Raw genomic sequence first — 14227 nt, 5'->3', positions numbered from 1 at the left:
AATATATATTTATTTATTTCGATTTCTGAGAGGACAGAAGTGGGAGAGATAGAAACATCAACGATGAGAGAGAATCATTGATTGGCTGCCTCGTGCACAACCCACATAACCCACATGGTGGATCCGTCCCGCAACCCAGGGCATGTACCCTGATTGAGAATTGGACCTTGACTGCCTGGTTCTTAGGCGGTCAACCATTGAGCCACATCAGCTTCTTAAAGATTTGTTATTTATTAAAGGATTCTAATTTAGATGTGATTTATTTTTAAAATCTAGTTTATTTCACTCTTTAGATTACCCTTAAGGTGTAGGAACACAGCCATAGCTGGTTTGGCTCAGTGGATAGAGTGTTGGCCTGTGAACTGAAGGGTCCCAGGTTCAATTCCGGTCAAGGGTACATGCCTGAGGTGCAGGCTCAGCCCCCAGTAGGGGGTGTGCAGGAAGCAGCCTATTAATGATTCTCATCATTGATTTTTCTAGCTTTCTCTTCCTCTCCCTTCCTCTCTGAAATCAGTAAAAATATGTTTTAAAAGAAGGTGTAGGATCACAGAATATTCCATTAGTTTGTCTAGGATAGAAGTCAGTTTACTGGTTTTTAGTTCTCATTGAGTTTTAAGAATGGGGATGTTAATAGCAATATATTGATCCAAACATGGAAAGGTTTGTAAAATATTTTAGCCAATTTTTCAGAATTTTCTGTTAGAAAGCTTTAACAACTCTAGTAGTTGCCACTAGTCTAGCTTTTTCTGAAGAATAACCAGTCCTCAAAATAAATCCTTCAGATATGTTTTGTGAAATAAATCTTGTAAAACAAGTCATGAACCCAGAAGATGATGCTACGTATTACAAAAATATAATGTTGAGGCCACGAGAAAGCGTTAATAAATAATTCTGCGTGTTTTTTTTTTTTAATATATTTTTATTGATTTCAGAGAGGAAGGGGGAGAGAGAGAGAGAGAAACATCAGTGATGAGAGAGAATCATTGATCAGCTGCTTTCTGGAGGCCTCCTACTGGCGATCAAGCCCACAACCGGGGCATGTGCCCTTGACCGGAATCGAACCTGGAACCCTTCAGTCCGCAGGCTGATGCTCTATCCACCGAGCCAAACCAGTTAGGGCGTGGGTTTTTTTAATGACGTTATTTGATTGATGTGGAGATTGTACCTCCTTTGTGAAGTTACTTCCTTTAATAGACTGAACACATGACTTGTTTGTTCTGTGTTAAATAGCATAGCATTGTTCCTCAGGGTGTACTTCTTATCTTGTTATCATTTTAAATTGTAGCCCATAAAAGAATTCTCTTAAGACTGGTAAATCCTGAATATGTGCTAACATATTAATTTATTATTTTAAATAGAGCTAATGTACTATTAATGTGTCATTTTAAGATTTGTATGAACTACCATTTCCCTGAAAAAATAGGACTTGATTTGTTTGTCACTATATAAATGAACACAAATTGGACTTTTTATTTGCAGGGATTGGGTGAAGCAAGACAGACATGTAAACCTAAGTGTTCTTGATACTTGGAATTATTTTTTTGTTAGACTAACTTATAGATTTTACTAACACATGCTTGACTTTTTTAATTATATTTTTTCTCCTTTTCTTCAAGATGATACTTGTTGATGCCACTATTATCATCCTCCTAGCAGAAGATAGTCCTACTGAGAAAATGAGCACTTTGATCATTCAGTCTTTGAACTTTAACCTTTGACTGGAAGTGACCTATAGGCAATGAAGACTACTTCCTTTTACTGCATTTTTACTCGTGTGCATTCTGGGCGCATGTTGATCGCTGGTTCAGTCCAGGCAGCTGACATGCTTTTTATTAGTCATACAGTATTAATGCAGGTGTCAGGAAATGTCAAATATAATTCCATTTTTTATTTTTATTTTTTTAAGCTTTTGGAAAAGTTCCAGGTCCTCATGTATTGTGCAATAACAATGACTTCCTTGACGGTTTTGGGACGTTCATTGCCGGCAATGGACGTCATAACAGGAAAAATTTTCATTAACTCCTGCCAACCAGTGACTAATGCATGATAGGGCCTGTGAAGTTAACGTAACGGTTCTAGTGGGATTATAAATAAAGTGAGGGATCCAATATTACCTGAAAGTCACCCCAACTTGTTTCTATTTGGATTCTATGCACTGTGATCCTAAGGTTAACAGCATGAATTAACATGCATCTTCAAAGGACTGTAATGAAAGATCATTGCGTATTTATTGAATTGTTTATATCTACTGTCAAGTTGTTTTGACATGGAAGGTTTTCAAGTAACATTGGCAGAGAGGTACAATATGTTATCCCTATGGTGAAAATAAATTCATTTGTTGTATATAGTTCCTTTAATCTTTGAAGTAAAGGTATGAGTAATAATAGGGTATGAATGGTTTAATCAAGGCTTTATTTTGGAAGAAAAATGGCAGTGATGATTAAATTACTGCAGTCCATAATTTGGGCTTGTTTGTACATTAATGATTTTTCCAAGTAGAGTACACTCTGTTACTTCCTGCTAGCCATCAGCATGAGCCCTACTGCCTAAACACTATTTCATTTATTTGTTTCGAAAACCCAAAAACATTTTTTGTTTGCCATTTTGTTTCTTTTGTTATGTTTTAAGTCAAGGTTGAATGTTACAATACTTTAATTGAAAAACTTTTGTCAATTTTTTTCTTGTAAATTTTCTTTACTTGTAACTATCATCTTGTCCTTCAATCCTGTACCCTAAAATAAGAAATACATTTTTGACAGAGGCTTAATGTTTTATCAAAGAGTGTGGACATTTTTATTTTAAAATTTAGGCAGAAGTACACTATAGAATGGTATGTTTACTTATTTTATTTATCTCACACAACCATACAGTTATTCCTGGAGAGATTTCTTTTTTGTTTTCTTATTTAAAAGACTTTGCTTACAGTCTTTGCTTTACAGTCAAATTTTTTCTATAGGAAAAAAATTGTTGAAAGGTCCAATTCTCAGTACCGTGTAAGTTAATGATACTGCAGCTAGGTTCTCTTTTTTAAAAGTGATTAATGTATTTTATAAATTACCTTTTCACATATGCAAAATCTGTTTCTACTACAATGTTATTTTTACTAATGCATATTGTTGCACTCTTTTGACATATCCTGCAGTGAATTTATGAATCAATTTGGGCTTAAAAATAAAAGCCAATTGGCTGAAAGGTTTGAAATATGTACCCCAGAAAAACTGTCCAATCAATAATTGGCAAGTAATATTTTAAAATTTGTTTTTAATCTCTGTATAGACAACATTTTGTAGCTTTGTACATGTTGTTAATTATGGGCATATAATTTTACACTCTAAAGTATAATTGCTGAACTCAGGGGTGGGTAGACTTCAAAAATACGTCTGCTTTAGAAATAACTTGAAAAAAAAAATTAAAACTATAGCCAGCCACCAAATTGTGGACACTGTTTATACTGCTAGTTAGCAACTACCACTTTTTAAAATTAAAAACATTTTTTTCTCTCTTGACTAGGCATAAATAAATTCCCACAGTAGTCTTTATCTGTTTTACTAGATGGCCTATTTAACCAAGGCAGAAAATGTTTTTGGAGATGCTTTAATTACTCTTAGTTTTTAACTGCTTTTTAATATGAAAATCGCAGCTGTAAATTATGTATTTTTCATATTTTACATAACTGCTCTAAACTGATTAACCTGATCATTTTCGGGGGTGAGGGTGGGGAAATTCTCTTCGTTCTGCTGACTCTCTTACTGAAATCCTTTTATTTAAAAAATGACCTGTGACATTTATTTACCAAAAGAATTGATACACCAGGTCAGAGATTAACAATGCTATATTATAGATATAACCTCAGTTGAGTTTTTAAAATATGAATAACAGTATTTTAACATACCTCTCTCTCTACATGGAGACACCATAAAAATTAAAATGAAGCAGAGGAAAGTAAAGGAAAACCAAATAATTTCAGTACATTTTATGGTTTAAAGAGAAGAAATGAAGGTGAAATATCCTAAAATATAGCGACACCAACCATTCAAAATTTACAATCAGATAACACTTCATTTCTCCCTTGAACTTAGGAATCATTGACAAGTCCTTTGCACTTAGATTTAACGAGTTAATTTTAAATGTAAGTTACATTATTGAAAGACATAAGATGTTTACCTGAGTCATTGCTCTGGAAAGGGCAGTTAATGGCTTTGTAGTAATTAAATGACTTTCTCTGTGATACGTTGTTGAAAGACAACCACAATGCCAAGAAAATGTACATAGGAACCTGCTCCTTCCCTCTTCCCTGCTTCCCTCTGGGGCACTGTCTGCTGGAGGCCTGAGAATCCTCTCACATTCAGACAGCGTGCACTTCCTTCTTGTTTGTTTGTTTATTTATTTATTTATTTTAAGGCCATTCTTCTGGTTTGCCAAATTCTGTTAAGACAGTGATGCAGTCAATTCCTTATTTTGCATGCTTAGATCAGGAACTTGGCCCTTTCAAAAAAAGAGGAAAATACTATTACGTCAAGTAGGGATTTGCCGTAGACTTTAAAGAGAGAAATGGTTTTCAGTTTTTTTAAGATAAACTTTTTAAAAGTAAATTTTGTGGATGTTCTCTTAAGGAATTTGATATTCACCTCTAAAGGACTTTACTTGTAATGTGTGAATTCTTCCTTTTAGCTAGCAGGGAAATAAAAAAATTTTTTAATCCCCAGGGGCAAATGCTAAAAATAGCTTTTCTAAACAGTTAACCTGGAGAAAGATCTTAATCCTTATTGACTAGGTATACCCATATTTGGTATAAAATAACTAGAATAGTTTATTACTTTTTCCCTTCTGATATTTTAAATATATGCAATATAATGTATCATTAGATTCCTGTGGTGGATAATTTTTTCAGACTCTAAAACAGGTATCTAGTGGCTGCTTGATCATCCCCAGATTACATCAAAGATGAATTGACAGATAATGGAAATGAGTAGTGATGTGAAAATGGTATGTCACCGAATATGACTTGTTTCTGCTAATCAAGTCTTATTTTTTAAAAAGCCTATTGTTTTCGAGAATTGAGATATTTAAGCCTTGTTAAAGCTTCTCCCTAAAAATAGAAGAGAAGAGGAGGTACTGTGTGTTAACTTTTTTTAAATAAAGAATTCAGTGTCACTAGTTCTAAGGCTTTATGGTTACTCCTGCTTATATTTCTCGGTCTCACTTTTATTTAGTTTCTTGTGCATATTTTAGCTGAATGCTTTAGGTTTATAATTGTGCGAGTTGATTTTTATAAAGAACGCGGTCTTAACCATACGTTTCTCTTCTAAGGCGTCCTTGTAACCAGAATCAGCTGCTCTGGCATTCTGTGTTGGGCATGAGTCAGATCTGTGAAGAGGGTGTCAGTCATCTGCACCAACCGGCCCTCGTCCTCTTTGAAGTCGGTTGTTTTTTTGTGTGTTTTTTTTATTCTTCTTTTTCCTCACTGTGTCCTCACAGATGTGTGTGTAGTGTTTTGTTCTTCAGCAGTTTCTGACTTCTAAATTTTTCTCCCTCCCTCCTTCCTTCCTCCTTTACTTCCCTTTTCCTTTCCGTTAAATTACTTGTTTTGCTAAAAGTATATTTCTGTTTAAGTTTCGAAGTCACTTTGAGATTTGGACTCTTTTTAAACAATAATTTGTAGGAGACTTTTGCTTTCTCAGCATAAACTGTGCGTTTATCATTACCATTAGAGGCCCACAGAATTTAAACACATCCTTCAAACTAAATCTGTCCCCTGAAGTTGGAAGTTCTGGTTCTATGGTACTGACTGTGATTTTAATTCTAAAATGTTAGTATTGGAATATATATTTGGGGATGGATCTCCAGAATGTTTACAAGAATATGTTTTTTATGAAAGGTACTTGGTTGGTTAAAGTAGCACCTGAAGTCATTTTGAATGTGTGGAAGGAATGCCCGACTAGAAGCTGGCCTAACACACCTAAAGAACTCCAGCTTTGTGAGCACAGTGCAGTTAGTGGGAAAAGGAAACAGTTGTCAGTCTGATTCTTGGCACATACACTGGCAGGTTTTTGAGGAAACTGTTCCTACATTACTTCCAAGCTCAAAGGCAGAAGCACGGCCCTTAGCTTGTTCAACATGACATCACTTGTCACATTTCCTGGTATATGGAAAGATTAAATAATCCTGCCTCGTTAATTATAGAGCCTGAAGCAAGACTGCTAAGCAATTTGGTAGATTGTGTCAGTTACCATGAAAATACAAACCTCTCCATAATTAACCACAGATTGTTCACATAAATGGAATGGATTGTCATGCTTGAGGTAAAATAATTATTTGAATAGATTATTAAATTAATTATCTAGAATTGACTGCATGTTTATAAGTCAAAATGGATTTTTTTGTTCTTATTTGGTACCATTTTCCTCTCAATATTCAGAAATACACATTGTACATTTTAATAGGAATGGAAGCTTGCGCTTGAAGATTTGAAGAGGGTGAATGTGTATATTTTATAAATCCAAGTTGTAAAATATGTAAAGCTATTGCTTTTTAAATAGAATATAAATGTTAAAGACAGATAAAGCCTATATATTATATATTTTTAAATACATGTATCAAACTTTTGTTAGTTGAATATAAATTACATTGTGTGCTTCATGGAATTCAGTAACTTTTAATAATAAAGCAGTTGTTATTGTTTTTTTTCCTGTAGACTTGAGTACTAAATTGCAGAGATATTAAACCTCTTTATAGATGAGAATGTAAAAATTTATTTCTATAGTAGTTCTTCTTTACAAAGACTGATCTTTAAACGATTATGGAAAGAGTAACGTGTCCATTTCCAAATGAGGGCAACAGAGAAGACAGTCACTAGGGCGGCTTGTTTGTTTTGCTCACAGGTCACCTTTACCTGGCAGTTTAGCCTGGTGCCTCTTAGTGCTTCTTCGTGCTTTAAGTCCTGGTGAAAGACTGGGTGTTTTCAGAAAAGATGGAAATAGAGACCCGGGCACTTCGAGTTAACAGGAGTCTGGTGCTGTTGAACTTCAAGTTGAGTGATTAATAAGGGCATACTCTACAGAACTTGTGGATATTTTCCTGAGTATACAGACCCACCACCTAAAGTAAACGAGGAACTCCTGAAGCTCTGAGAGGAGAGAAGGAAGCAAGCAGAAGAAGGCCGTCCCTGCATCTCAGCTCTTCCCAGCAGGAGGAAACCCAGTGTGCTCTGCGGGTGGTCTGAGTGTGGTTCTTTCCACAGGGTATCTATGGCCCGAGGAGCACCTCACTCCAACCTGGGGCAGCCATCCTGCGGGATGTCTTATCTCAACGGGCAGTTTCTGCAGCTCGATGAGCAGCTCCTTAGATAAATGCAAGATCCATCTCCTCTGGACTCTGATGCCACTCTCTTCCTTTACTGTAATCCTCAGAATAATTTCTACCTGACATAGATGGTATGACTTCTCCACTAGTGTAAGGGTGAATGAGTGTTTCTATTGAAGCCCTTCCTGTACTTAGTACTTTTCACACTCATATAACACCCAGCAAAATCAAACATGAACTGAACTGAAGGGTCAGGTGACACAGCTAAGGGTTTTGTGTGCTTGGAGAATGTGGCCCAAGGCCACAGTGGTTCTGTCCTTTTGTAATCCCTGTCAACAAATCTTCTAAATTGCGTATGATATTAAGGCAGAGTATATAAGTGGGAATACTTGTGTGCCCTTTCCAGTCCGGTGGAGTATGAAAATATTTTAATAGAAAAGTTGAAATAAACTACAGTCAAAAATATCTTTTAGATGTGTTTGCCTTCAAGGACATAGTGTGGGTAGAGTCATATCAGGCGAGAACCTAATATGGATGTCTATGTCCTGCAGAAAAGGTATTCAACTTGGCATTAAAATTTTTTTTTACCCTTGAACCCCAAAACATCTTTCCTGTCAGCAGTCTATCCAATCTAGTTACCCAAACGGGGAATTGGACATTACTTGCTAGTTATCTCTGACATCGTTAAGCCCTGTGGAGCCTGTCTGTGAGACATCTCTGAAACTTCGCCCTTTTCTCAGTCCCCGTACACTACTTGGTCCTGGTGTCCTAGACATTCTTCAGCTGTCCACACACCTCGCTCTTTAAGTAGTAACAGAACACGCGTGCCTGTACTTTGCTGATGGTCTCCGCAGTCCCTGGAGTGTCCCTCACCCGCTGTCCTACCCGAAAGCACCAGTTCAAATGTTACCTCTGTCCTTCCCTCTCCACCCCCACCAGCCTTCTATCCTGAACTCTAACTATAGGAACAATGTCCCAACTGTGTGTGTGTGTCCCTAGCACATAGTCCTATCGTATAAGCTTTTAATAAATGTTTTTTGAATTAACTTGGTTGTACTTGGTCTTTTATCATAGCTGTTTTAAAGAAACTTAGGCAAGCACCAGCAGTTTTGAAACATACATCTAAATCACTATCTCTCTGAAGTGTTAGAGCAGAACATGCTACCTTTCTCATCCCAGAGTTAGAAAATTACTCTTCAGAAAATTATTACTCTTAAGTAAATTCATTGGGTTTGCTTTTTTTATTTAAAAAAATGGTATTTCCATATTCTTGTTATATCTCTGAGATAAATTGCTTGTCTTTAATATATTCATAAGTTAAGAACTTGCTTTAAAGTAAGTACATCTGAGGAGCCCTGAGGATCATAAAGGTAAACCTCACACTCATTAAGGTTAAAAATGGACATTAAACAGGTACAGACAGTTCCCAACTTACAATTTTTCAACTTAATGGTGTGAAAGTGACACACGTTCAGTAAAAACCAACTTGGGCTCTCGGTTTCCACTCCACAGATGCACTAGCAAAGTTCCTGTTGTCCTCAGGACATCTATCAAGAGGGAGGAAATTAGAAAGCTGAGCCGCTGTGTGGGCAATAACAGGGAAGGCTGCCCATAAAACAAAGCCCAGGATATGCTTTGTGATATAAAAACAATTGCTAAATTGGGCTCATCAAAATTTAAAACTTAGACTTTTCAAAAGACAGACTGAAAAGGCAAGGCAATATATTTGCAAAATATATCAGTAAAGGATTTATACTTAGGCTATATTTAAAAAACACTGTAATAACATGAAGAAAACCCAGTTTAAAAATGGGCAAATTTTATTGATATTTTGAACTGCTACTTAAGAAAGTCCAGGGATGGCAAATAAGTACATGAAAAGCTACCCAACATCATTAGTCATAAGGGGAATATGAATTAATAACGAGAGACACCCACCGCACTGACCAAGTTTTGGCAAGGGTGTGGAGCAATGGGAACTTCTCTACACTATGATGGGAACGTAGAATTGTACAACCACTTGGGAGTACAGTTTGGCAGCTTCTCAAAAAGCAAAACATGTACCTACTGTACCAATCAACTATTTCACCCCTGTGTATTACCCAAGAGAAAAGAAAGCACGTGTCCACACAAAGAATCACAAACCTTTTCTCAAGTTTATCCCAAATATCTACCAATAGGAGACTGGGCTGCCAAACCCTGGTATATCTATACAATGGAGTACTACTCGGCAATAAAAAAAAAAAAAAAAGGAACACCCCTCCCCCCCCAAAAAAAGGAGCAAACTTGAAGCATGCAACATTGATAACTTTCTATTATTCTGAGTGAAAACACCCAAGTGAAAAAGTACATACTGTATGATTTTCTTTACATTAAGATTCTAGGAAATGGGAACTTATAGTGACAAAAATTAGGTAAGAGTTTGTGTGAGGATAGGGGTGGTGGGAAGGGGCATGATTGATGGATATGTTCTTCATCTTGATTATTTTGGTTTCACAAATACATATCAGAACTCGTTGAATTGCACACTTTAAGTGTTTCTAATTTATTGAACATTATGCTCTAATTGAGAAGAATTCGGCTTTCAACAATAGAAACAGCAGATGATGATGATGACCTGAAGTGGAGAATGAGAAAGTGGACGTGCTTAAAAGCTGAAATTTAAGTCTCAGTCTGACTTACTCCAAAATCCATGCTCTAAGTCAATAGTTTTATACTTAGCAGGACGCTGTATTTTTTAGTTGGACAATTGAGTGAGGAGTGATGACTTTCACAAAAGGAGGAACCAATTTGGGGAAGGAGGTACATTGGTATTCCCCATAGCACCAAGTATAGTAGCTTCTCCAGTCAATTAGTAGAGATGTGAACTGAAGTTTTTAGGTGGCAATGCCAATGAAACAGTGTGCTGTAATTTTACTTAGTTCATGAGCTTATTAACTAACAGCTGGAAAGGAATTAAATATCTTCTAGTTGAATAACCTAACCGTTGAATTAGTCATTCTTTAACATCTTTGAAGGAGTCAACCCTGACCACTTTCACTGATGAGAATTAACCTCAGAAAGTTACTGCACTTCTGAATAAATCTTATTCCTAGAAAGTTACTTCTTCCAAACTGAAATTGGCCTCCCTATTATCATCTGCCATGGGTTAACTTGTGTTGCTTACCAAGATATGTTGAAGTCCTAACTCCCATTACCTCAGAATGTATTTGGAAACAGTCATTGAAGATGTGGTTAGTAAAGGTGAGGTTATACTGGAGGAGGGTGGACCTTAATCCAGTGTGAGTGGTGTCCTTTTAAGAACTGGAGAAGACACAGGCATCTGAGGGGAGAAGACCATGGAACAACGAGTGATGTATCTACAAGCGAAGGAACACCAAGGACTGTGGGAAAAGTCAAGGAAGGATTCTTGCCCAGAACCTTTGGAGAACATGGTCGTGCTAACACCTGATCGTGGATTTTTAGCTCCAGAACTCTGAGAATAAATTGCTGTTGTTCAAGCTTCTCAGTTTGTGAAAATTTTTACTAGCAATCTAATACAAAGGGCAACAGTTTCCCTTTTCTGCCAGTAGAGTCAGTCAGCCAACATCACTGTCGGGTCTCATGAGAGTGCCTGACCCACAGGCATGGAGTCCGCACAACATGCTATCTGACCAGGAGACTCACATCACAGCAAAGGAGGTGCAGGAGTGGGCCCGTGGCCATGGGGTCAGCTGGCCTTATCAGGTATGCATCATCCGGAAGTAATTGGCCTGAGAGTGCGTTAGAATAGCCTGCCGAGGAACAATGGTGTGTCAGCTTGCAGGCAACCATCTTTGAAGGTGCATGCCATCTTCAAGGACACTGTACATGCACTGGAATTCAAGACCTCTCTATGGGGCTTCATCTTCAATGGGAAGAATATGTGGATCCTAAAAACTACATACCCCATTCCTGCCAGGGGACATCGCACCAGTCCCATCTATCTATATATATAAAAGGCTAATATTGCAAAGTGTCCCCTTGGAAGTTTGACTGGGAATTTGATCACTCACTACCATGTGCTTTTGACCACCAGGGGGCGGCACGGAATGAAGGAAGGCCTTGCCTGGCAACTGGCAGCCGGGAAAGGAAGGGCCTGGCCAGCAGCCAGAAGGCCCCGATCGGCTCTGATCACCAGCCAGGCCTAGGATATGCCCGCAACCCTGGTACATGCCCTTGACCAGAATCGAACCTGGGACCCTTGAGTCCGCAGGCCGACGCTCTATCCACTGAGCCAAACTGGTTTCAGCTGTTTTATATTAGTCCAAGTTATAGCTACTGTTTTAACACTTTGGATTTCTTTTTAATATATTTTTATTAATTTCAGAGAGGAAGGGAGAGTGAGAAACATCAATGATGAGAGAGAATCATCAATTAGTTGCCTCCTGCATGCCCCACACTGGAGATTGAGCCCACAACCTGGGCATGTGCCCCAACTGGGCATCAAACCAGGACCTCCTGGTTCAGAGGTCCATACTCAACCTCTGAGCCACGCAGCCGGGCCACTTTGGATTTCTGGTGTCTAGGGGCAGGCGGCGATAAGGCCAGTTTGGCAGGGGGAATTGTCCCTGATGGCCAGTTCAGGAATCCGAATAGACCCAAGGCAATCTCTTACAGATTCGACTGGAAGAAGACATTGTAACTTTGCTTGAGCATAATTTTCCCCAAGAACTATTAAAGTTCTTTAGTGATAGTTCCTAGATCTAAATGCAATTTCTATACCAGAAGAGAATTTTTGGAGAACATAGCCTTCTGTAGCACATAAGAATTGAGTATCAATACATACAATTTAACAGGAATAAAAATAACTGTACCCCTAGAAATTTGACTTAAGTCATGGAAATTTACTTGACTTTGAACTTGATGATAAAAATAATGTCTTTTTACTTTTTTAAAAAATGATTTTATTGATTTTAGAGAGAGAGGAAGAGGGGGAAGAGAGAGAAGCATAATGAGAAAGAAACATGGGTTAGTTGCCTCCTGCTCACACCCTACTAGGGATCGAGCCTGAAACCCGTGCATTTGCCCTGACTGGGAATCAAACCAGGGATGGTGCTCAAACCATTGAGCACACCGGCCAGGGCTCTTTTTACTTTTTTTTTCCTACCTTTTATTTTTTAAATAATTTTTATTTCTTGAAGTATTACAAATGTCTCCTTCCCGCCCCCCCCTTGACATTCCCCTGCCCTCCCTTACCCCCTAGTGTCTTGTGTCCATTGGTTATTCTTATATGTATGCATATAAGTCCTTCGGTTGATCTCTTAACCCACCCCCGCTTCAAACCCTCCCCAGGCTTCCCACTGTAGTTTGACAATCTGTTCAATGCTGCTCTGCCTCTGCATCTACTCCTGTTCATCAGTCTATTCTGGTCCCCATTATCTATCCCAACCTCACTGGAGCCGTCCCAACCTCACCGGGGCCGTTTCATCCCCACCAGGGCCGTCTTGACCTCACCGGGGCCGTCCCGACCTCACCAGTGTTGTCCCGACCTCACATGGGGTCGTCCCTACCTCACTGGGGCCGTCCCGACCTCGCCGAGGCTGTCTCGACCTCACCAGGGTCTTTTTACTTCTTTATCCCAGTTGCTTGCATATTGGCTGCTGTAGATCAGGAATTCAACAAACGTTCATGATTAACAAGAGTTCTGAACTTTTCAAACAGAATTTCCCATCATTCTCATCTTGATATTCCTGAAATCACATCTTAGTACAAACGTGGACCTGGCCAAAGTGTTCCTCTGTTCACAAAGCCGAAGAGACTCCCATGAGCTCATCCATGGCTGCCAGTGCCAGAAAGTAAAGAGATAATGTTTTATATCCTGTCTCATCAAGGAAAAAACAAGTGTTCCGTATAGCATTGCTGAGTGTTAAGTCAATTCAACTCCATCTCCTTCTGGTACGATTTGGAATGGAGCCAGAATTATATTTTGGAGGAATAATGCTCCCCCAGATGATTCTGACACAGAGTCAGCTTCAAGGATGACAGTTTTAACTCACTTCCAAGTTCCTTAGGTCACAAGCAGTGTGACTTCCTGTTCACCTATCCGTCCAGGGTGGGAGACAAAGTAATTTTCAGCTGCAACTCAGCATCAGGAGTGAACATACTTGGAGGGGAGAATACAGCTAGGGGATGAAAGCGAAATGTACAAAAAAAACCCCTGTTTTTGTTGTTAATCCTCACCTGAGGATATTTTTCCATTGATTTTTAGAGAGAGGTGCAGAGAGGGGTAGAGACACAGAGAGAAACATCAATGTGAGAGAGACATTGATTGGCTGCTTCCTGCATACGCCCCAATGGGGGCTGGGGATCAAGCCTAAAACCTAGACTTGCTTTATAGCCAGATGGAAACATTTTACACTTTAACCAAATGTCTGTGAAGCTTGCCTCATCTCATCCAGAAGTCCTGGAGTACGTAGATAGGAGACTTGGTGGAATCTATTTTCTTTTCATTAGCCAGAAAATGGAGATTTAGAAAGCTTAGAAACTTGACCTGACTGAAAAGAAGTAAGAAATGGTGGACCTTAAGAATGACTTCCGGTTTTCTCATTGCGCAGAATACAGTCCAACACTGCTGCACGAACATATTTTACCCTTTGTTCTCCCTGCATGATCTACAATAATAATCTGCTTCGTGTTGGTATTTACTGCTGTGTTGCTGATAATTACCTGAAAGAGAAGTTGGGTGCTTCACTGAGCTTAAAAAAGCTTAGCTAAATCAGAAAGCAGGTCTATATGTATATATATAAAGCTCTCACTGGCACCAATCACATGTGTGTGTTTTGATCTGTCATTGTCGATTGTGAATTTGGTTGACACTTCTATTATAGAGAAAGGGCGAATAGCGATATTAAAATATTTCTTCTAATTAATTTCCTTTCAATGTGCACAAATTCGTGCACCAGAC

The 14227-nt window shown here is 38.5% G+C and overlaps 1 protein-coding gene across 1 annotated transcript in view; it reads left to right on the top strand.

The window, feature by feature from the left end:
* The window catches only part of UBE2W (ubiquitin conjugating enzyme E2W (putative)), a 39209-nt gene extending 32470 nt beyond the window's left edge, over window positions 1-6739 (top strand). Inside the window, exon 6 of the mRNA XM_006767330.2 lies at window positions 1617-6739. Coding sequence (XP_006767393.1) covers window positions 1617-1630 — 14 coding nt within the window. The 3' untranslated portion in view covers window positions 1631-6739. The remainder of the gene's footprint in view (window positions 1-1616) is intronic.
* Window positions 6740-14227: the final 7488 nt, after the last annotated feature.

This window comes from Myotis davidii, unplaced genomic scaffold, assembly GCF_000327345.1.
Source record: "Myotis davidii unplaced genomic scaffold, ASM32734v1 scaffold200, whole genome shotgun sequence".
NCBI lineage: Eukaryota > Metazoa > Chordata > Mammalia > Chiroptera > Vespertilionidae > Myotis > Myotis davidii.
The sequence above is the reverse complement of the archived record's forward strand: the minus strand, read 5'-3'. Positions and strand labels throughout refer to the sequence as shown.